General features: G+C 43.3%; 1 protein-coding gene and 1 pseudogene across 3 annotated transcripts in view; one reads left to right on the top strand and one right to left on the bottom strand.

The window, feature by feature from the left end:
* The window catches only part of LOC121464852 (protein HIRA), a 98,204-nt gene that overhangs the window by 15,181 nt on the left and 58,000 nt on the right, over nt 1–25,023 (bottom strand). For all 3 annotated transcript variants that reach the window (XM_041677931.1, XM_041677932.1, XM_041677933.1), the window contains 9 exons: nt 13,416–13,620; nt 12,440–12,544; nt 11,318–11,466; nt 9,227–9,388; nt 8,855–8,913; nt 8,386–8,491; nt 6,728–6,850; nt 6,051–6,214; nt 4,004–4,092 (listed from right to left, as the gene is read on the bottom strand). In XM_041677931.1, the coding sequence (XP_041533865.1) occupies nt 4,004–4,092; nt 6,051–6,214; nt 6,728–6,850; nt 8,386–8,491; nt 8,855–8,913; nt 9,227–9,388; nt 11,318–11,466; nt 12,440–12,544; nt 13,416–13,620 (1,162 nt within the window). The remainder of the gene's footprint in view (nt 1–4,003; nt 4,093–6,050; nt 6,215–6,727; nt 6,851–8,385; nt 8,492–8,854; nt 8,914–9,226; nt 9,389–11,317; nt 11,467–12,439; nt 12,545–13,415; nt 13,621–25,023) is intronic.
* Nucleotides 18,517–21,720, top strand: LOC121464855 (annotated as a pseudogene).

Here is a 25,023-nt window from a genome sequence, read left to right as displayed (position 1 = left end):
CACCTCTAAGGAAATAGAAGCAGTCATCAAGTCTCTCAATATTTAAAAAAAAAAAAAATCAGGGCTGGATAGTTTCATTGCAAAATTCTACCAGAATTTCAAAATAGAGCTAATACTGCTCATATTTTTCCGCACAATAGAAACAAAAATCCAGTTAATACACTAGGGATAAATCCTGATCCCACTGCCAGTGGCCCCACAAACTGCCCAAGCCACACAACTGTCACCCACATTCAGAGAGCCTAGTTCGGTCCTTTGCAGGTTCCCCAACTGTCAGTCCAGAGTCAGTAAGCTCCCACTACCTCAGGTCAGCTGTTTCTGTGGGTATCCCCATCATGGTCTTGACCCATTTGCTCATATTATCGTTCCTCCCTCTTTTTGACTGAACCCAGAGAGCTCAGACTAATTCTTAGCTGTGGATCTCTGCATCTGCTTCCATCAGTACTATGATGACAATTAAGATAACTAAGGTAGTCATCAATCTTATTACAGGGGAAGGACAGTTCAGACACTCCACTATTGCTTAGGGTCTTAGCTGAGGTCATCCTTGTTTTTTCCGGAGACTTTCCCAAGTGCCAGGTTTCTTGTTAGCCTCATAATGGCTCCCTCAATCAAGATACTCTTTCCTTGTTCTCCCATTCTGTCCTTCCACTAACTTGATCATCCCATTCCTTCATGTTTTCCTCCCCGTTCCCCTATTCCTCTCCCATTCTTCACTCCTCCTCCCCAACATGCTCCCAATTTACTCAAGAGATCTTGTCTATTTACCCTTCCCGGGGGGGGGGGTCCATATATGCCTCCCTTAGGGTCTTCCTTGTTACCTAGATTCTCTGGGGTCGTGCACTGTAGGCTGGTTATCCTTTGCTTTATGTCTGATATCCACTTATGAGTAAGTACGTGCCGTATTTGTATTTCTGGGTCAAGGATACCTCAGAATGATTTTTATTTAGTTCCAACCATTTTTTCAACATCATTTTTTGTTGTTGTTGTTGTTGTTTTGTTTTGTTTTTACTGCTGAGTAGTACTCTATTGTGTAAATGTACCACATTTTCTTTATCTAATTTTTTCCAGGTTCTGGCTATTACAAATAATGCTTTTATAAACATAGTTGAACAAATATGGTTGTGGTATGAGTATCCTTTGGGTATATGCCCAAGAGTAGTACTGCTTGGTCTTGAGGTAGGTTGTTTCCCAATTTTTTGAGAAACCACTATACTGATTTCCAGAGTGGCTGAACAAGTTTGCATTCCCACCAGCAATGGAGAAGTGTTCCCCTTATTCCACATGCTTTCCAGAATAAGGTGTTATTAGTGTTTTTGATCTTACCCATTCTTACAAGTGTAAGAAGGTATATCAGAGTTGTTTTGATTTGCATTTCCCTGATGGCTAAGGATGTTGTGGAATTCCTTACATGACTTTTGCCTCAAAAAATTCCTAGTGTGATCAAGAACAAGAGTGTCTACTCTCTTCACTGTCACTCAACATAGTACCTGAAGTCTTATCTAGACAAACAAGTCAAGAGAAGGAAATAAAAGGGATACAAATAGGACACACTGTCAAAGTATCCTTATTGCATATGACATGATTCTATACATAAGAGAATATTGTGAACTATTTATACGTTGTATGAAGATGTGTCACTGTGATTGGTGTAGTAAAAAGCTGAACAGACAATCGCTAGGCAGGAAAGACAAGAGGGACTTCCAAGGAAAGACAGGAACTGGAGATGAATCTAGGCACCTGGGAGATGCCAGCGAGGCATTATTTGGGCTGGTAACAGAAAAGAAAGCCTGACTACAACAGACTGTGGCAGAATATTTGTTTAACTATGTAAGGATGTGTTGTATTTGTTTAACTATGTAAATATGTGTTGTTGTTTTACCTTGCTTACCTAAGTCATCTTATTGGTCTAAAAAAAAAAAGCTGACTGGCCAATAATGAGGAAGGATGTATAGGTAGGACTTCTGGGAAGGGAAAGTAAAGAGGAGGAGAAATTTAAGCTCAAGGAGGAAGAAAGAACAAGAGATGGCAGGGAGATGCCAGGCACCAGACAGAATGAAGAAATCAGCAAAGCAGGAATGAAAGCAAGGTAAAAGCACCAATGCAAAATGTAAATAAATACAAACAGGTTAAATTAAGTTAAAAGAGCTAGTGGGACAAGCCTAAGATAAAGTAAAGTATTCATAATTAATAGTAAGTCTCCATGTCTTTATTTGGGAGCTGGTTGGCAGCAAAAAGAAATTTCCAAAGACTCCACCCAAAACATCTTAGACCTGATAAATTCTTTCAACAAAGTGGTAGGATAGAAAATTAACACACAGATATCATACCAATAACATACAGAGAAGCAATCACATCATAATAGCCACTGTGTTAGTTACTTTTCTACTGTGGTGATTAAAAACCAACCAATAATAAATCTTTATACAACCATGTATACTTTTGTACAAAAAAAAAAAAAAACCCTCAATGCAAGATCCCAAAAGCAAAACCATGTAAAACAGATTATACCAGATCTTCTAGCAACAGCACTCAATGCTAAAGTCTAAGGAAAAACATCAACAGGGCCATTAAGGAGGAAGATTCTGAACCTAGAATTTCATTACCCAACTGAAAGTAGTGCAATGAAAGTAACAAACAGAATACAGAATCAGTCACTGTACACAGCAACATCTTCAAAGCCTGTGATGACTGACATTTTAAGCTTTGCCATCTCATTTCCTTTTGGCCTTCTGATTGGCACTCTGCATAACTGTTCCTTAACACTCTAAGTACTCCGTATGACCTGCTCTTCCCTCTGCCTGGACATCTTTCTGTCAAACATGTGCATGACTTTCTGGTTTCCTCTACTCTGGAAGTTAGGCCTTTTAGATTACTCAGTGCAAAATAGCTCCATATCCATTTATCCACTTATCTTTCTTTGTTTCTATCACCCAAGATATTGTACATGTAAGTCTGTCCCTCTCTACAAGAAGGGAACTAGGTCAGCCTTGTACAATAAGGCTGTATCATGCCAGAATGTACCTGGTCAGAGCAGGTGCCAGCTGTGAGCTAATTCTTGGATCCTTAGCTTCTCCTATCTTTGACCATTGGTTCCTTTCCCAACTCACTCAATGGCATTCCCATCTACCTTTATCAGGCCAAAAACTATGAAGGTGAAAATTTCATTATCCCCTTTCCTTCCACACAACTCATCTACCTACCAAGCCTTGTTGGTTCTACTACTAAATACATACAGAATTTGTCTCCTTGCCCCTTCCATGGCCATCACACTAATACAACTTCCTATTGACTCCTGGGTCTTTGGAAGAGCCTAAAGGGCTATTTTCTACATGGGTCTCCCCATCATTCCACACCACCTTCTAGCTTCCTGTGTGTCTGCCAATGTACCTCATGTGGGCAGCTAATGTACTGCCTTCCTCATTACCTCCACCAGAATGTTTGGTCCAAGTCTGTAGGCTACTTCTCCTCATCCATGGGTTTCATCTACAGTGTCCTTCTCTACATTCTTGCCACTCCTCTAAGGCAATTCAGTCTCATTGTAGCTTGTTAACCTCCCTCTTATGTGTGCTCCCTTACTAGAGACATTGGTCCTCACGAAGACAGGACATGATTTTTTTTTTTTGAAAAGTAGGTCTCACTACGTAGTCATAGCTGTTCTGGCCTGAACTCTATATAGATCAGGCTGGCCTTGAACACACAGAGATCTCTCTCTCAAGTACTGGGATCAAGGGCATGTGCCACCAGGCCTGACATGATCCTTCATTATTATCACACCAAGTGCTGGTAGATCACTTCCCTCAGCACAGGAGTGATTAGCGCCTACTGAACTCCTGCCCAGGTGTGCAGTGTCAGTATGCCAGTATCCTACTGATACTGTGGCTAAAGTAAGCAGCTGGATGCCTCATGGAAAGAACTCTCAAAGTATTCTGTCTTATTTTCAAAATTTTACCTTCGTGAAATGCAGTATACTTCTTGTGGCAAGAATGAAAGAAGCACCTACCACTACTGTTGACTCCCACTGACTTCCAGTGGAGCAGTGAACTGGACCCAGCAAATCCTTGCATATTTCTCGGAGTCGGTATTCAAACCCTAAACACAGACAAATAAAACAACAAAAACAGGAACACATTATTAAAGGAAATGAAAATCAAGAATATGCTAAGTTGTTATACACACCAGAATAAATGAAAAAATATTATATTTCCTACTACGAGCAAAACATGTCTGTCTCTTGCTGTTTGGGGCCTAGAGACCCATGAATAATAGTTTCTTACTCATCCATCAGCCCCTGGACAAGACAGGCAGCACCCTCGCTGTCTGCTGGGCCCAAAAAAGTAAGACACAGGTAGCTCAGTGATAAAAAGTTGTGGGGAACATGGGAACTGGTGAAGGGGAGTGAGTTAACACGAGCCACTTGGCAATGGTGTGAAGAGATCACAATTAGGAAGCAACTTCAAAAGGGAGGGAGTGGATTGGGAAGCCGACTTCAGAATGACAACTGAACATGGCAACATCAAGGGTCATAGGCACCACAGTGAGGGTGGTGCTACCAGAAAGAGGCAGAGCTTTAGGCAGTGCTTAGACAGTTGAAACCATAGGGACTGGAGAGAATGAAAAGGATGAAGCTAGAATCTGAGAAATTTGAGAAGTAAATAGTGTCTCACACGCTTTACAGACAGTTCCTCCTCTCACAGCCAAGAAAACAAGAGGAAAGACTGGGTCTTCGTGTTCTCTCCAAGAAGTGACAATCCCAGAGGAAGCAGAGCCTCCATGATATATAAGAGTGAGTTCTGCTCTCAACACCCTGGAAGGAGCAAACCATTTCTCAGGAGCAGGGTACACGACCTAACACGTGGCTGACATAACCCAGGTCAACTTGGGTTATGTCAACATGTTTAGGAAGGCCAGTGACCACATACTAAGCACAGAAAGAGTCAGAGAGGAAGGCAGGCTCAACAGTAATGTCTACTGTGACTATAAGATTTACTAACAAACATACACCTTCAAACTGAATCAGATAAGCATGAGATACTAACTCTATGAGTTACATTTGCAGACAACTGGTACATTTTTCTGTCTTTTAGATAATTAGATTTCTTTCCTTTAAATCGTAACAAAATGGACAAGGTGATGAAGGACAAATACTGAGTACTCTGTGCTGTGTGACATGATCAAAGAAAAAGGTCACTCCAAGACAGATTTTAGGCCTGTGTGGCAACAGGAAGGTCCACCCTTTAATGGACTGAACCTTGAACAGTCATTCAAAGACATATTTACTGATGGTTACACTGTTGTTTGTGTGGGTAAACAAGTTCCTCATACCAAAGTTCCTGTCTAATCTATATGATTTTCTCAAGAAAAGCATCACACCCTGCCACTTTAGTACTTAAAAGTGTACCGTTTGCAGTGCCCAATAATTCAAGAGCTCCAGGTGTTCCAGAAGCATCTTGTGACTAGTCAGGCAACGGCTGTGACACTGCTTCAGAAAAACAACTCTATAAATCACAGAAAACAATCACTTATTTCCACCAAGATTTCTTCAAGGTCAAAGCACTTCTAGAAAAGAACTATTCATCCTGATGTTTACCTTAGATACAATGAAAAGCAACTATTCTGTTCCAATGTTTTCCCTTAATACAGTGACTCTGCTAGATTCCTACAACAGACAAAGGAAAGGACGGCAAAGCTGTGGAAGAACTCTGGAAGCAGAGCTGGACTGTGTGAGTGAGTCACAGGAGAGCTTTGGAGGAGTCAGTCTGTGCCATACACTGGAAGCCAGGGAGAGGTAAGCTGGTAAGACAGGATAGGAATTGCCCACCAAGGGATGAGAGGTGGCTGGAGGTCACTGCACTATCCTTTTCCAATACACGTTGCTCTCTGTGGGGATGCTGCTGAAGGTGCAGGTACTCTAAGAACCATGGAGGGGTGGGTATGGCCTGGAGAGCCTAGAAAAGACACTAGGGAGCATGTAGGATCTTCTAGCATAAGGGGCTCAGAGAAGGGAGAAAAAAACTGTCAACAGACAACCTTCTTTGAAATGACCTTACCTTCATTCACAAGGTACCGAGCATAGAGGAGGAGCCAGTGGCGGTACTCATGGCTTGACTGCAGGGTAAGTGCCACAGCAACCTGGTTCTCTAGGTAGGCCAATGTGGTCTCTTGCTGTACCACATGAGGCACAGAGAAGAGCCGGGCAGCTTGCCTTCCAGAGCTGCAGAGACCAGCAAGGCAGGCACAATAAGACAGGGTGTACTACATGGGTATCAGGAGGCTGTTCCCATGTGTCCTGGTATACCAGAGAGAAGATGGAAGGGTGGAGAGAGGGCAAATAAACTATCCAAGGCCTCCCATTCATCAGCTAGCCAATCTATTAACAGGTGCCGATTCCTACCAACCTCCCTACCCCTCATCACAAGTTAGGCAGCATGAAATTCCAGAGGCAACCTGCCCAGTACCTGTCGTTTGGGTCCCCAAAATTACAGGTCTACCCATTCCCAAACCCTGTACCAGATAGGTATTTATGCCCCTTAGGACCCTTATAGACTGTCACCTGAGCCTTTAAATTGATGGGGCCATTCCTGACACATACCTGACATAGGTAAAAATAAAAACCCATTCTGCACTGAATGAATAGCAATTAGGACACAGGACAAAATCATTGACCAGACCCAGTTCCCTCCCAGTACAGCACTGTTGAAGTGGCCAAGATACTCAGCTCACATACTTGGAGGTACGGCCCTGAATTATGGCTAACGGTCCTGAACACAGCATGGCATCCTGGGATGGCAGGCTGTTCCTGAAGTCTGCACACTGGGCCAGTGAATCCTGCTTGTCAGAAATAAGGTTCCTGAGAAAGCAAAGAAAGGAGCAAATGTCAAGAAAACAAGAAGACAAAAAGAACAGGGGAGCAGAGCCACCACACTGGCAGCTCACCAAAAGAGACTGAGAATCACAGTCCTCCAAGACAGGTGCCCATTACTGGCACGGTTTCTAGTCATGAGTCTAACAAATATTTATTTTAAGGCAAGGATGATGAGAGGAGTCTCAATTAACATTTTAACTACACAGTCTTGGTTCTTGATGTCTAATGGACTCCTGTATGAAATGTATTCTGAATGCCTGGCTCACACAATGCTGTAGCTGCCCATGGCCCTGTATGGTCTGGCCCTGCTCCATCTGCTGGGCATTGCCAGGCCTCCAGCTTCTCTGTCCCTCTGACTCTTCTGATAAGGTGGTTCTCCCACTTTCTTTCTCAGGGCCAAAACAAACAGCTGGTATGTCTTTTCCTTCTTCTGAATTTCTGAAAAGTCAAACTTGGGATCCTCCTGTCTCAACTTCCTAAGCAAATACCACTGTTACATGCATATACCACCATACTGGCTTGCCTATTCTTAAATGATCAACTTTTTTGCATCACGACAATAATCACACATAATACATAAGTATTTGCAAATTGAGAAAGGACATAGCAGAGATTTGGTTTGTTTTTTGTTTTTTTTTTTTTAACTGAAAACTGAAATCTCAGTGTGGCTACTCTTGACAGAAAAGGAACTAGGCCTGGTGATGGTGGTGTACGCCTTTAATCCCAGAACTTGGGAAGCAGAGGCAGGCAGATCTCTGTGAGTTCAAGATCAGCCTGGTCTGTAGAGCAAGTTCCAAGACAGTCAAAGCTACACAGAGAAACCCTGTCTCAATAAATAAACAAACAAAATATTGAGATAGATACACAGACAAATAAACAGAAAAAGGATCTAGAAGGCAGCACTCTGGTTCAATGAGAGTCCCTGCCTCAGTAAAGAAGGTGGAGAAGACATCAGACATCAACTTTCTGGCCTTCACATAGACATATGTGCATACACTTATATACATATCCACCCTACACATGCAAATACACATAACACATATGCACACATGGACATATACACATTTTTTTAAATCTCTAATGTATACAGAGATATTACAAACACAGAAAGTGGCTCCAAATTCCAAACTAGTCAAAGGAAATATAGAAATCACAGTAGCCTGACCTTCTCAGTAAGTCTCAAAAATCATTTGATCTAGTTAAGCCCACAAAGCTAACTATTAATAAGGCAACCATGGAGTTATATCCCCAGGTTGTTGCTGGTAAAGGAGACCAGTCTAACAAGAGCCACAAACATTCCAGGAAATAATATAGAAGGCCAGTGTGCCCTTACCTAGACTCTGAAGGGAGGGAAGCCCAGATTCACACTATCCTACAGGAACAGTAGTGCATATATGGGTGTGGTCAAAGTTCAAAAGAAGTAAAGCCAGCCAGGACTAACTACTAGGACCCAGGGCCTATGCCCTGGTATCCAGTGTAGATACCCTCCCAGGGAACAGGACAGAGGGGCAGCTTCTTACCATGTGGAGAGTGATGGATTAAAGCAGTATGCTTTCCCATCAGACAAGTTCATCACTGGGATTCCATGCTGTGTTAGCAAGATCTGTGACACCGTCATATCACTTCCTGGAGGATACCACAGGATTAAGTTCTAATCAGTAAGCATGAATGCATATTCACTAATAGAGAAATCTGAGCCCTGGCTCCCACAATCCCAAAACTAAGCCTCTGGACTGCTCATATATAATCTATATACTGCTCCTTGATGCTTTAGCCAAGCCATTCTGTGTCACCCATTTTAGGGACCCATTTAATCTTCTGCCCCAAAAGCGTGTCTCCCTACTACATAAGTTTAGCCCTGTCTCACTAAAGTCTCAGGTTGGGCCCTAAGTCTGGCTCTCTACATAGACTAAGAGGCCAGAGTCCACATCTGCATCAGACCTGGGACTCTGCCCACAGGGGAAGAGCGGTGCCCACCATAGGGATTACCTGACAAAATGGAGTGTAGAGACTCTTCTTTCACCACAACCACCTGCCTGTGAACATCCCTAAAGAGACAGGGAACAGTTTACACCCAAGTCAAAGATATCAGAATATCTTTGCTGCTCAATACCCTCATCCCCGCATAGATTCCCAGCCCATTCTGCCCAAATCTAAGAGAAGCTTCATAGAGCTATTGGACCACTCCCAAGACCCACGCCCATCCTGAGAGAAATAGGAATGTAGCTACCTCTGCTAAAAAGACACTTCATTACCAGAGAACACTGCCAACTGCTCTTGAGCTCACTGGCCACTTTCTCTGTTGCTTCCCCACCAGACTCCTGCATAGCCTGGAGGCCCCAGACTGTGCCTGCCTCTTACCAGACAGACAGTGTGGCTGCAGCAGTGAGTGCCATGACGTAGGGGCCCGTGCAGTGCAAAGTAGAGATTGGAGATGGAAGAAGGATGGGAGGGAGAAGACGGCGACCACAGGTAGAGAACACCGACAGCATCCTCTTTTCACAGGCAACACATACCACATCACTGTAAAAGAGAGGAAGGCGTCACAGGGGCCAGGTGAATGATGCAGAGTCTTCCTTCTACCAAGGCCCAGCGAACCTAATATATTTGCACTTTGCAGGTGCTTCTATTGGAATGACAAGAAAAGTGCTATGTAAGGACAGGACAGGACAACTGGGCAGGCAGCCTGCTTGGGCTCTTACAAAGGGACTTCTGTTTTCCCTTCTTCAGCTAAAAAGCTACTAATACTGATACCGACCAAGGGGTGAGGTGCTTCACACAGCTACTGTACCTGATGGTCACCCCAAAAATGTGTCTAATTCTTCAGATAAGACCAGAGTACCCAGGTAACAGTCTCCTGGCTACAACTAGCCAAGGGAGTCCAGACAAGTACCTGGGGACAGGCTGGAGGAAGGTGGGCATACTAGTACCAGCTGCTACAGTCTGGGCTGTCAGGACAAGGACATGAGAGGTGTATCACTCTATGAGCAAGGAGTGCTTCACAGCAGCAGCCCTGATGGAGATGTGGTCCTCAAGGAGGCCTCTGTCACCCAAGTATGGCTTCTAAGGTTAGGTCATTGGTTCAGGGGTTACTATAGCTCACATACTAGCAAAATATTTGGAGCTATCTTCATTATATCTAACCCAACAAGCCAGGGCACATGGGTTAGACATCAGTATGGACAATTTAACCCAGTGTAAGAATACACCCAACTCTTCCACAATGAGATGTTACTATATTTTAAGGAGGGAAGGCAAGCAAGACATGTTTATTTACAACTGTCTGGTTTCAAAGTATGAATACAAGAAACCTTTGAACAATAGCAGGGAGGGAGTTCTCTTTATGATGTGACTAGGTGCCGTCTGATCACCTCTCACGACCAGGGCCTTCCTTTAGCCAGCTCCCAGCAATGAAGCTGTGACATGGGCTACAGCACTGGCAGGGATCTTTGTAAACCTGCATGTTAAGACTGTACAGAAGGCCCAGTTCCTGCAGCTATTGCTATAGAAAAGTCTGTGCTGACATTCTTAGGCCCCTGCTGGGACATGCCACTTGCCTTGGGACCAGAGACATACAGTTGGTGCCCACAGCAGTACCAAACACACAAGCCAGGACGTAGAACTCAGTGAGTTCATGCTAAAGGAAAACCCCAAGAACAGAACTCTGGGATCCTTCAGAACCTAATACTTGAAACTCACTTGTTCAAGGGACTCTTAAGACCTACAGCTAGGTGGCAGCATTCACACATGCTCTCAAGACAGACAACCAAGGATCTAATTGAAATGGTTTTCTGAGTGATTACTGTTATAAAGTCCTAGTAGAAGCATCTGCTAAACAGTCTTGACTGGGTCCTCATCATGAGAGCTGATCAGACAGAACATAGCTACATCATAAAGAGAGCTCCCTCCCTGCTACTGGGTACTGTTCAAAGTTTTCTTGTATTCAAACTTATGAAAACAGACATTTGTAAACAAGAGAGCTGGTATGCACCTTAGAAAGAGCTAGTCATCTTCTCAGAGTGAGACAAGAAGGATGGGACTCTTGTGCTGCTGTAAAAGGCACTGGGTGACAGCAATGAACTAAGACAATCCCTCCTCCAGTGCAGTACAGGTTTCAGCCAGCAGAGCCAGGACTTGCAGCACCATCAGTCTACCACACCCTCAGGATGAAAATCCAGGGTCCAGGGAAAACTGCCTGTCCAGGCCAGGTCAGGGAGAGGCAGGCAGACCTCAGATAGGGTCTTGCTAGACAGGGTAATAAATCCCAGGCTCAGAGCCTGCCTTGTGAGAGTATGAAGTGGAGGACACTAACACTGACAGTTCTGGGTTCTATAGGGATGAGAAGGAGAATTAATATGTTCAGAAGGCCCAATGGAAGTCTCTATAAGAGCCATCCTCTTCTCGTGGGTCATATTCTGTAACTGTGCCAGTGCTGTCCATCACTGCCCTTACCAGCTGCCAGCAGCAGTGAGGACACGGCTGGTGAGCACCGTCTCCCACTCTTTCCCTTCCCGGTTGCACTTCAGGCGACTCAGTCTTATCCCCCCAACAGCAGTCGCTTCATTTTCCACCTCGATGTACATGGAGGGGTCAGAGCTCACCTAGATGAAGGAAAACAAACACATGTCTTTTCAGTTAACACTGGGCCTAGACATGTGGGGCACTCAGGGACTGTACAGCAGAGCTCTGAGGCAGGACAAAGACAACAAAGAATCCAACTAGCTGACTGGCCACCAAAGAGAGTAACCTGGGACTAAGAGGACGAGGGACTAGGGTAAGGAGGAACAGGGAAAGAAAGTTACCACATTATCTCGCAGGGGTATAACTTGCCCAAGAATATACTGTAAAGACTACAGTCATACAAAAATGAATTTGGGAGTAAGCCTACAATTTGAAGGATTACCAAAGACTGCAATATTTGATAACCCCAATATGCTCTCCATATTAACTTCCCTGTGCAATACTACAATATTACATAAACACACATCATGTTCTAGTTTAATTAATGCCTGGGTTCAGCCTTATACAAATATCTGTAGGTGATATATATCTAAACTGGGTTTCTATATGGAAACCAAGGCAAAACAGCTGACAAGTTTACATAAATGGCCGGCCATACAAGTAGGTGAACTGGAATGGAGATGTTCATAAGCAAGGAACTGAATTCTCTTTACTGACAGTAGAAACAAGGAGGGTTCCATGTGGTACTCAGAAGCAGTTCAGGACAGTGAGACTAAACAAACCACAAACCCATGTGCCCCGAAGCTGTCGGGAGTGATGGAAGAGATGCAAAAGGCTTCTCAGAAGAGATGCAAATCAGGACTTGAAGGAGTTGATGTCCAGATTTGATGGTAAGGGCAGCCCTGGCAGTTGAGACTTAAAAGCAAAACTAGAGAGAGGAAGAGGCATGAGGGTAGGGATAGGATGCTAGCAGCCCACCGTAGTCAGCTAGTATCCCTCCAGAAGGGGATGGAGAGCTACTAGAGTAGTCCCCAAGGTGTGACAAGATAGGGCTTAGATTAGAGGAGAGAGACTGTGTGTGCTTGTGAAGGAGTGGTTGGGGCAGGTCCTCACCTGGAGGGTGAACGCTCTCTGCAGGCCTGGAATTGGCAGCTTCAGTGCAAGTGCTGGTGCAGACAGACACATGGCCTCCTTCTCTGCAGACAGGGCAGCTGGAGACTAAAAGAGCCAGAAATATCCCTGAGCCCCACCTCAACACTACAGGGGTAGCATTAGGGAAAGTAAGTCTCCCAGAAGTAAGGACCTAAAGTGAGGCTGGGCCTGCTCCCAAGGCATGTCCACCTACTCTGGAAGACAGAAAGCACAAGGGAATGCTACAAGGATCCCCACCTGACAGATGAGGGGGCTGACATCAGGGGACCAGTTGTGGTGTAGCTATTTCCTCTGAGTATCATCTCGCCATCATGGAGCAGAGACTGCTGTGGTGACCTACAGAATATGTTGGCCCCACGTCATGGCAATGAAATAAGCAAAACAATACAGTGATAGCTGGGTCTACAGTACCAGTAATGGAGCTGTTAACATTCCTTCAATGAAGTTGGGGAAGGGTGTTACTAGACCCTCACCTGACGTTCCAGACACCACACCCTCCCACCACTAGGCTGCACATGATCTTAAGGAATGGGTTAGAGTAAGAGGCAAAAACTAGACTGAAGACAGGACTCCAGTAATACAGCTTATATACGTGTCACCTATGCTGGGGTGGGACTTCGCAACTGCATCACTGCTTCTGAATTGCCTATGCTCCTTGTCCATGTTCTTTAAGTAACCCCAGCTGGACTTGAATGGAATTATTTCTTTGATCTGTTGGCACCTATCTGAAGTAAACAGACATTTCTTTTTTTGTCTCCCAGGAAAAGTTTTAACAGGCCTGCTCAAGGTCTAGATGAGTGGCAGGCAGGTCTGAAGGAACATGGCCTACAAGATACAATGAATGCCTAAGCATCCCACACTAACAAGATACCCCTCCACATGCAAGGGCCCCACAAGGAGGCAGGGTGGGGCAGGCAACACAGTTCATAGGTCTCACCTGGACAGAGAGAGACATGGGCAGGAGACGAGAATCCTTCCGAGGGCGACCTTTCTTCTTTTTTTCCACCGTCTCTACCTCAAGCTCAAGTTTCCGCTTGGATAGTGAGGAGGGCTTGGCCAGGTGGACCTTCTCGTCACTGTCACTACTACTCTCCAGGAGGTCCCGAGGTCTCAGATCTTTCACAAGGTTCTGCTCTTTTAACCTGAAAACAAAGACATCTATAATCCTATCTACAAAGCCATTTTTCTGTAATGCTTTTTTAGATTTTATTTACTTGATGTGTATGAGTGTTTGGCCTGCATGTATATCAATGTACCATGTGTGTGATTGATGCCCTCCAGAGGTCAGAAGAGGGCACCAGACACCCTGGAACTACAGTCACAGACAGTTAAAAGCCACTGTGTGAGTGCTAGGAATTGAGCCCAGATCCTGTGTGACAGCAACAGAGCTCTTAACTTTGAACCACCTCTCCAAACCCCATACTTTTCTTTAAAAATCTACTTTTGCCGGGCGGTGGTGGCGCACGCCTTTAATCCCAGCACTCGGGAGGCAGAGGCAGGCGGATCTCTGTGAGTTCGAGACCAGCCTGGTCTACAGAGCTAGTTCCAGGACAGGCTCCAAAGCCACAGAGAAACCCTGTCTCGAAAAACCAAAAAAAAAAAAAAAAAATCTACTTTTCACAAAAGTTAATAAACACTGTAGAGGAGAACTCTAGTTTCTACTCCAACAAAGAGCTTGACAACAGTTTGGTGCATTGTCCAGGAGCCCCACAACCCTGCTGGTAAGTCTTTGTTCTTTATCTGTCTGCACTCACTTTCCTTACTTTCGCTTCTTGTGGCACACCGAATCAGTAATTGTGATTGACAGCAGTTAGAGCAGATGTGCTAGAAAAACCTTGATCACAGGGGGCTGGAAGATGTTCCCGACCCCAGTAGTGGGGACAGAGAGCCCTACATCTGTTTAACTGAGGAAGGAGAGGCCCAGGTTTGGACAGTGTTTGGGCGCAGAAGTGGGTCACTCTCATGGAGTGACTACAAGCCGTCTTCCTATTTGTCACTTTGTTTCAGTCTTGTTGGGGCAAACTTTTTTCCTGTGCCCTCAGTCTCCTATGGTGTCTGAGTTTGTCTGTACTTGTGTTCCTGACTGTGATGGACACTATGGGATAGACTACTTCTTCTCCCCTAGACTTACTCTTGATTCATTACAAGGATGACAATGCTCACAACTTCTCAGTCCTGATTAAAAAGTCTAAACTTGTCACTTTTGCAGGTTGGAATGGCCAACTTTCAATGTTGGCTGGTCCTCCAAGATTAACATTTGACCTGAACCTCAGAGGAGCAGCAGAGGAAATTGTCTTCAGGCCATGGATGGGGTACCCCAACCAAGTGACCTACATAGTTGCTTGGAGAAACCTGGTAGAAGACCCCCCACTTCCTGGATTAAACCATTCTTGCCCAGGCAGGTTAAAGTCTTGGCTGTTGCTGAAGAAGACCCACCCGACAAGCCCCTTTGGCTCCCAATCTGGAAATCCTCCAAGGAAGCAACCCAGGAGATTTTCACCCCTCCTCCCTACACCCCTGACCCTGGTGCAGTTATTCCATAGCCAGCTCTGCTGACAAATTCAGCTGGCCCTCCTCCACCAGTCCCAGCTGCTTTAGAGGGGAGACCACCCCTTTGGATCCACAGCCACAGCCTGAGCTGGAGACCATGATCTGTCCCCACAGGGTGGCGGGACCCCAAGACCAAGATAGCAATCAGCCACATCACTATTGGCCCTTTGCTACTAGTAATTTTTACAGTTGGAGAACTGAAAATGCACCCTTCTCAGAAAACCCTAAGGAACTGATTAGCCTCTTTGAGACAATTCTTTTCACCCACCAACCTACTTGGGATGACTGTCAGCAGCTTTTGCAGGTCCTCTTCACCTGGCAAGTATGGCTATAGGTATTTGCTAGTATTTGTAGATACTTTTTCATGGTGGACAGAGGTTTTCCCCATCAAATATAAAACGGCACAGGTGGCGGCAAAGAAGTTACTTGAAGACATCCTGACCAGGTATGTCTTTCCAACCACAATAGAGACAGACAGTGGTTGTGTTCCATGTAAGTCAGAGTTTAGCCACATTTCTGGGGAGTGACTGGAAGTTACATTTGTGCATACAGACCCCAGAGTTCAGGAAAGGTAGAAAGCATGAACAGAACTCTAAATGAGACCCTAACTAAATTGAGCTTGGAAACTGGCATGGACTGGGTGATTCTCCTACCCTTTGCCCTGTAAAGAGTCAGGAATTTCCCACCATAGGGAGCTTACCCTGTTCAACATCATGTTTGTCACACCACCTCCCATCATTCCCAATCTCCAGGCATAACTGCTGACAAAATTGGATGGCCAAACCTCCTTGATACTATGCAAGACGTCCAGTGGGCACACAAGGAAGTCTGGGCCAAGCTCAGGGCCCTCTATGAATCTGGTGTTCTCACTGAACCCATTGGGTTCTGACTAAGGGATTGGGTCTATGTTAAGAGACACCATCTGGAGTCACTGGAAACCAGACGGAGGGGACCATAAGTCATCCTGCTAACCACACCCATTGCACCAATGCAGAAAGCCTACAAACTCATGGAAATTGAACAGTGCTCAACTAAATCACCCCTGGGTCAAGAAAGAAATAAAGAAATTAAAGACTGCCTAGAATTCAATGAAAATGAAGGCACAATATACCCAAACCTATGGGATACTATGAAAGCAGTGCTAAGTGGAAAGTTCTTAGCCCTAAGTGCCTACATAAAGAAAGTGGAGAAAGCTCACACTAGTGACTTAACAGCACACCTGAAAGCTCTAGAACAAATAGAAGCAGACTCACCCAGGAGGAGTAGAAAACAGGAAATAATCAAAATAAGGGCTGAAATCAATAAAATGTAAACAAAAAAAAAACCACAAAGAATCAATGAAACAAAGAGCTGGTTATTTGAGAAAAGTCAACAAGATAAACCCTTATCCAAACTAATCAAAAGGCAGAGAGAAAACATCTAAATTAACAAAATCAGAAATGAAAAGGGAGACATAACAGAAACTGAGGAAATCCAGAGAAGCATTAGGTCATACTAAAAAAACTGTACTCCACAAAATTGGAAAATATAAAAGAAATGAACAATTTTCTGGATAGATATCATGTACCAAATCCAAGAACACATCAAAAAAAAAAAAAATCATCCACCATGATCAAGTCAGCTTCAACCAAGAGATGCAGGGATGTCAAAATACAAAAATCTATCAATGTAATCTATCATATAAATAAACTGAAAGAAAAAAAACATATGATCATCTCATTAGATGTTGAAAAAGCATTTGAAAAAATCTAACACCCCTTCATGATAAATGTCTTAGAGAGATCAGGGATATAAGGCATAATAAAAACAATATATAGCAAGCCGACAGTCAACATCAAATTAAACGGAGAGAAACTCAAACCGATTCCACTAAAATCAGGAACAAGATAAGGCTGTCTACTCTCTCTATATCTCTTCAACATAGTTCTTGAAGTTCTGGCTAGAGCAATTAGACAACAAAAGGAGATCGAGGGGATTCAAATTGGAAAGGAAGAAGTCAAACTTTCGGTATTTGCAGATGATATGACAGTATATATAAGTGACACCAAAAACTCTACTAGGGAACTCCTACAGCTGATCAATACCTTCAGTAATGTAGCAGGATACAAGACCAACACAAAACAATCAGTAGCCCTCCTGATAAATGATAAATGGCAAATGATAAAGAAGCTGAGAGCCGGGCGGTGGTGGCGCACGCCTTTAATCCCAGCACTCGGGAGGCAGAGGCAGGCGGATCTCTGTGAGTTCGAGACCAGCCTGGTCTACAAGAGCTAGTTCCAGGACAGGCTCCAAAACCACAGAGAAACCCTGTCTCGAAAAACTTAAAAAAAAAAAAAAAAAAAAAAAAGAAGCTGAGAAAGAAATCAGAGAAACATCACCTTTCACAATAGCCACAAATAGCATAAAATATCTTGGGATAACACTAACCAAAGAAGTAAAAGACCTGTTCGACAAGAAATTTGTCTTTGAAGAAAGAAATTGAAGAGGATACCAAAAATAGAAAGATCTCCCATGTTCTTGGATAGGCAAGTCCAACATAATAAAAATGCCAACCCTACCAAAAGCAATCTACAGATTCAATGCAATCCCCATCAAAATCTCAACATAATTCTTCACAGACCTTGAAAGAACAATACTCAACTTCACATGGAAAAATAAAACTACAGGATAGCCAAAACAATTCTGTACAATAAAGAACTTCCAGAGATATCACCTGGCATTACACTCTATCATAGAGCTACAGTAATGAAAACAGCTTGGTATTGGCATAAAAACAGAGACGTTGACCAATGAAATCAAATTGAAGACCTGGATATTAATTCACACACCTATAAACACCTGATTTTTGACAAAGAAACTAAAATTATACAATGGAAGAAAGAAAGCAACTTCAACAAATGGTACTGGCATAACTGCATATCAACATGTAAAAAATGAAAATAGATCCATATCTATCACCATGCAGAAAACTGAAATCCAAATTAATAAAATCCTCAATATAATTCAACCACACTTAACCTGACAGAAGAGAAAGTGGGAAGTAGCCTCCAATGTGTCAGCACTTCCTAAATGTAACACCAGTAGCACAGACACTGGGAGCAATAGTAAATAAATGGGACCTCCTGACTAAGAAGCAAAGGGCACAGCCAATAAGACAAAAAGCAGCCTACTCAATGGGAAAAGATCTTCTCCAAGATTTTGTTTTGGGCACCTAGCGGGAGTTGGCGGCACTGGCCGTGGTGGCACAAACGAAGGAAAGGAAAGGGCAGGCCTGACAAGCGGGAGGATCAGCAGACTAGGTACCCAGCCGGCAAGAAGTAAGCTTCGCGTCATACCGTTTAAGCATCTAACCCAACCGCCCAGCTAGTTGACCCAAGCGGGCCCCATCAGCTCAGGTTCGGCCAGCCCCCGGCCTGCCTGCCGCAGCTGTGGTGGCAGCCCCGGGAGGAGCACTGGCGTCCTTCTCCTTCGATTCTCGGGATTTGAAGATGGCTACTCAGTCGGCGCCAAAAGTTGTGCTAAAAAGCACCACCAAGATGTCTCTAAATGAACGCTTTACTACCATGCTGAAGAACAAACAGCCGATGCCAGTGAATATTCGGGCTTCGATGCAGCAGCAGCAGCAGCAGCAGCTAGCCAGTGCCAGAAACAGAAGACTTACCCAGCAGATGGAGAATAGAGCCTCTGTCCAGGCAGCATTAAGCAGAGCTTAAAGAAGCACCTAGGTAAGAGTAACATCCAGGCACGTTTAGGCCGACCCATAGGTGCCCTGGCCAGGAGAGCAATTGGAGGAAGAGGCCTACCCATAATCTAGAGAGGCTTGCCCCGAGGAGGAGGACTACATGAGGGAAGTGCCACCAGAACTCTGCTTAGGGGCGGGATGTCTCTCCGAGGTCAAACCTGCTCCGAGGTGGACGAGGGACCAGCCGTAGCTCCCCAATGGGCTTAAGAAGAGAACCTTCATCTGGCGATGGATGGAGATAGAAACAGAGACCCACATTGGAGCACTGGACTGAGCTCCCAAGGTCCATATGAAGAGCAGAAGGAGGGAGAGCATGAGCAAGGAAGTCAGGACAGCGAGGGGTGCATCCACTCACTGAGATGGCGGGACTGATCTAATGATATATATATATATATATATATATATATATATATATATATATATATATATAGCAAAGCAAACAAAGAAACAAAAAAATATATTTTTTTATTTTTTTATTTTTCTCTGTAGCTCTTTTGGTCCTGGAACTAGCTCTTTTAGACCAGGCTGGCCTCGAACTCACAGAGATCCGCCTGCCTCTGCCTCCCGAGTGCTGGGATTAAAGGCGTGCGCCACCACCGCCCAGCTTGCCTCTTTCTTCTTTAAAGCAGCAGAAAAGAATGCCTTCCTAAAGTCCCAGACATCACTATGACAGCATCAATACTGCACCACCACAAACAACAAGCTGCTATAGAAGATTACAACTGAGAGAGCTGTTTTGGGGAGCATTCAAAGATAACTGAATAGACAGAACAAAGTTGCCATACAAAATGATGCTTTTAACACCTAGTTATAGGAAACAAAACACACAGCCTATATAATAAAAAATTATAAATCATGATAAAAATAAATGAAACCTAACAACAAAAACAACAAACAAACAAAAACCAAAAAGACAAAGATAAATCCCAAAACAAAAGACAGCTTCAAAAAGAAAAAATAAAATAAAATCCGGGCATGGTGACACACCTTTGACCCCAGCACCTGGGAAGCAGAGGCAAGTGGATCTTGGTAAGTTCAAGACCAGGCTGGGCAAGTTCCAGGTCTACCAGAGATATATAGAAAGATCCTATCTCAAAAAATTAGAGTCAAATTTAAATATGACAGAACTTCTATAATTACCAAATTATAAAGTTTTAAAGAGGTATCATTAACATACTAATGCTATGGCAGAAAATGTCAAAAAGATAATGTTGTAATGAATGATAATGACAACAGCTGAGAATAATATCAGTAAAACTTTCCAAAACCAAGGAAAGACAGCGAACTATAGAACCAGGTTGTTTAGAGAACATTAAATAACAAATATCTATACCTAGACATAACATACTCAAACTGCAAAAAACCCAGGACAAAAAAAAAGATCCTAGAAGGTGGGCAGGGTGAAGTGTCTTGCTTTCTACCTGCCACACAGTGAACTACTCTTCTCTTTTTGAGAAAGTGTTTTGGGTTCGTTTTGTTTTTCTATCAAGGGTAGCTGACTTGATCCCTGCTTTGACCTCTCTAATGGACTGCACCCTACAATTGTAGCCAAATGAACTTGCTCCCCTAAGTTGTTTCTTTGGAGTACTTGTCACAGCAACAGCAACAAGCTGGACAACCACAGAACATGTGTTGGGACAGAACTAAACTTTGGTAACTATAAGAAAACAGAAACAACCACTTTTATCCTGATCTGACCACAAGCAAATACAGTTAGAAATTAACTATAAAAGGAACTATAGAAATATACAGTCATCAAAATTAACAAAACACTATAAAGTGACAAATGGGTCCATTAAAAAATTCATAGATTTAAATGAAAACACAACGTAACAAAACCTGTGATGCAAATTAAAGTATTTCTTAGAAAGAAGTTTATAGTGACAAGTGTCTATATTTACAAAAAAAATAAAAGAAACCTCATAAATTAAATAATGATGTGCCTTAGGGCCTTGGGAAAAACAACGAGTATAAGCAAAACCCCAAATCAGCAGACAGAAAAAAATAATTAAGCTCATCAGAGTAGCAAGTAATGAAAAGAAAACACAAAAAGACAAAAGCAAAAAGAGTTGGTTCTTTGAAAAGGAAAACAAGATTGACAAACCCGAGTTACTGAGAGTGAGACAAGCAGGGAGTCATGACAACAGATAACAATGAAATCCAAAAGGCACGAGCACATACCTTAAAAACGTATCGTCTGCTAAATTGGAAAATGAATAGAAATAGATGAATTTGTAGATGCATAAGCCAAGATGAGATAAATGATTTAAACAGATCAATAATAAGCAATGAGACTGAAACAATAATAAAAATAAATCTGCGAAATAATGAAAGTCCAGCCACAGAGAAATGCACTGCAGAATTCTACTAGACAAGAGGCTGACAATTTGGCTCAACAAATAAAAGCACCTCAAAACTGATGTCCTGAGTGCAATCCTGGGAATTCACACTGTAGGAGAAAAACTATCCCTAAACTTTACATGCATAAAGTGATATACACATGCCCATATATACATACATACTACACTAAATAAATAAATCATTGTAATAAAATAATTTATTAAACTACTTTGAGACTCTACCTTACCCCCAGTCAGAACAGATATCAAAAAAATAATAAAATAAAACAGTGGTGAAAATGTGGGAAAAAGAAACCCTTATTCACTGTTAATATGAGTAGAAACTGGTACAGACACTCTGAAAATTAGTGAAAGGCTGGGCCCTGATGGCGCCTATCTTTGATACCAGCACTCAGGAGGCAGAGGCAGGAGGATCTTTGAGTTCAGGGCCAGCCTGGTCTACAGAGTGACTTCCAGAACAGCTAGGACTATTACACAAAGAAACCCTGTCTGGGGAAGAAAGAGAGGGGAGGGAGGGAGGGAGGGAGGGAGGCAGGGAGGGAAAGGGGGGAGGAGAGGGGAGGGGGAGAAGGAGAGGGAAAGGGAGAGGGAGGGGGAGAGGATAAAAGGAGAAGGGAGAAAGGAAGAGGAGGAGACAGAAGGAAGGAAGGAAGGAAGGAAGGAAGGAAGGAAGGAAGGAAGGAAAGGAAAGGAAAGGAAAGGAAAGGAAAGGAAGACATGGAAAAATCGAGCTGAACAGTAATGGGCCCTTCTTCTTTGCTGGCTAGTCCTCAAAAGTCAGGAGGTGCTACCATAGCTGATGGGACAGAACTGTCATCAACAAAAAACCTTACTCAGCTGTGGGCCATATGTGCATACTAACTACTTAAGCAAGATCCGCCCATGGGCACAACAGTGACAAACCTGTTATGGTGGTACCAAGCAGTAGAACTGAGGCCCACTCTACAGGACGTGCTATAACTTTCAACGAAAGCCTGTGGCTAGAGAGCACAGACCTTACTCAAGACAGTACAGGGCTGTTTTGCTAAATGGATGATGTGCCTATCAAACTTTCTTCAAATCCTTCTGTTTATGTTCATAGATTAGTGCTGTTGCCAGCCTTGATCAAAGATGCTTCTTTCTGTAGGGGGCAGTAAGAGACAATTGGTCAAAGTACTGAGAAAAAGTGGATGCTGGAAGTCATCCACAAATGGGGAAGGTAGATCACACTGTATCTAAACAGCTGGAAAGTCTCCTGAGAACCTGGGACACAGCTACTGAGAAAAGACCTGGTCTTCAGTAAAACTGCCAACTCAAGTTGATCCTCTGCCGAAGGAAATGGTGACTGTCCATTAGAACCAGGAATGCAATCTTGACAGACCTCACAAGGAGCACAAGGCCTTCCCGTCTATAGAGCTCTGCTCTCCTCTCTAATCAGCATTCAATTCATTCAGTTCGGAATCCTCTCCATTTTCCAAACAGATTTCAGGACCTCCATAGGCCTGTGACCTCCTCCTCAACAACCGCCCCACCTAATATTCCTTGAGGCATTTCCTGTGAGGCCTGTGTGTCCTCTAGGAAGCATAAGCTTTAAATTTCAAGGACTTTTTAGTAATTTGTTTTTAGTTGTCTGTTTTTAGCAGCAAATCTAAGAAATAGTTGTCTAACTATACATATATTTGTTTTCTTTTAAAGAGTTTTATAATTTTAGTTCATATATAGTTCTTTGATCAATTTTTGATGGAGGAGGGTCATCTTTCTATCTGTTGTTTCATTGGTTAAGTAATAAAGAAACTGCTTGGCCTCTAATAGGACAGAAAATTAGGTAGGCGGAGTAGACAGAACAGAATTCTGGGAGAAAGAAGCCGAGTCAGTGAGTCGCCATGATTCTCCCACTCCAGACAGATGCAGGTTAAGATCTCCCCTGATAAGCCACCTCGTGGGCCACACAGATTATTAGAAATGGGTTAGATCAATATGTAAGAGCTAGCCAATAAGAGGCTGGAACTAATGGGCCAAGCAGTGTTTAAAAGAATACAGTTTCCTTGTAATTATTTCGGGTAAAGCTAGCCGGGTGGCGGGACACAGCCCCGCCGCTCCTATCTCAACACATTTTGACCCAGTTTTATATATAAAATATTAATAGCATATTTTAAAGACTTTAAGTGTATTTATTTTATAAACCCCTCCTAACAATTCTATGATCAGATCTGTCAAATCCTAAACTTTGTGTTCTTTACATTTCTAGGTGATAGATTCTCTCTCCCTCCTTCCCTCATATCCCTCTTCTCTCTCTCACCCCCATGATCCCTCTGTCTCTGCTTCCAGAGTGTGGGGATAACAGGAGTATGCCATGCCAAGCTGCACCACTTCCTCGCATGTTTTATTACTTCAGATCCAAGTCCATCCAGGTAATGGTTTATTGGTAGCAAAACAGAAAAGTAACTCCATATTTACACCTTTGCCAAGTGCCTCTAGATGTTAACAAATCAAAATCCTCTTTTGTGTTCATATCCTAGGTTGGTGATTCCTAGATACCTAAACCTAGGACTAGTTCAGACAATCCAACGTCTCTGCATGTTCCTGAAACACCAGCTGGGTTTTTTTCTAGGACTCAACTCACAGTGGTGGCACTGTTTTTTTTCTTGGGGGGGGGGGGGGGGGGTGCACGTTTCTAGACAGGGTTTCTCTGTGTAACAGTCCTGGCTGTCCTGGAACTAGCTCTATAGACCAGGCCTGCCTCTGCCTCCCAAGTGCTGGGATTAAAGGCATACACCACCACTGCCTGGTCAGAGCTGCACTTTTCTAAGCAACTTGACTTTATATTAGTGACTCAGTTGAAACACCTATTTTTCTTGAACTGAATCAAAACTCAAGGTCCTTTGCTAGTCTGTCACCAAGCATTCACAGGGTGGTATAGTCTACTGCTCTAAATTTTTGATCACTCAACAGATTTTAGGTCCTGAGTTCTGTGAATAATCACATATTTTAGAGATTGGGTTTGTTTGTTTGCTTGTTTTGAGACAGGGGTCCTATATGGCCCTGGCTGGCCTAGTATTTGCTATGTAGAACAGGCTGGCCTCAAACTTGCAGCAATTCTCCTGCCTCTGCCTTATAAGTGCTGATCTAGCATCTCAAAGTGCTTAGTTGCAAGATTTCTCTTTATGGCTAGATAAAGAAATTAGTAAATAAAAAGATGACATGAAAACGTTTACATGTGAATACAAAAATGATTACATCAGATTGGAATACTAGATTCAACAACTTAACAAAGTAGCAAACCTGTGCTGACCTCTTGGGATTATACTCCAAGAGCAAACCAGAAGCAAACAAGCAGTTATTAGTCAGGAATATCTCAGGAACAGCCCACTGTAGTTTTAGACATGCTAACTTCAAGAACAGATCTCATACAAATGTCAGTCTTACTGGACATCTATTGGCTAAGTGGACATCACAATATCCTCTGGCCAATGTCCCTGCACTTAACTGTAGGTAACATATCCACAAGTAAACAACTCTTACAACTCACTGAAAGAAGGTAGCCTAGCCCATGACTACTTCTTTTATTCTAACTCGCTAGGACATGCAGTGAGTTCTTCTCTGTAGGAAGTCAAACTCAGTGCCAATGACAGAGGCTTGCTCCAGCTACCTCAGGACACACTTCCACAACTCCAAGAAATTAAAAAGCAAACAAACAAAAAAATCACAGCCTGTGTATTTTGGCTGATGTATGTTAGGAAGAAAGAAGAAATAGACAAGCCATACCAAGTCTGCAGAACTTAAAAGGCCATATGTCCTACAAAGACTTCATTTAAATCCCTTGTGTCTTACATTTCACCTTCTGAGCAGAAGCCCTTGACCTGCTCAGTGTAACTGTATCCAAGCCTTCTATTTCTCCAAGCACATTTATGTTC

The sequence above is a fragment of the Microtus oregoni genome, unplaced genomic scaffold (genome assembly GCF_018167655.1).
Source record: "Microtus oregoni isolate MIOR12 unplaced genomic scaffold, Mior012 000029F_ref0000214, whole genome shotgun sequence".
NCBI lineage: Eukaryota > Metazoa > Chordata > Mammalia > Rodentia > Cricetidae > Microtus > Microtus oregoni.
Note: the sequence above shows the minus strand (reverse complement) of the source record. Positions and strands in the feature narration are given on the sequence as shown.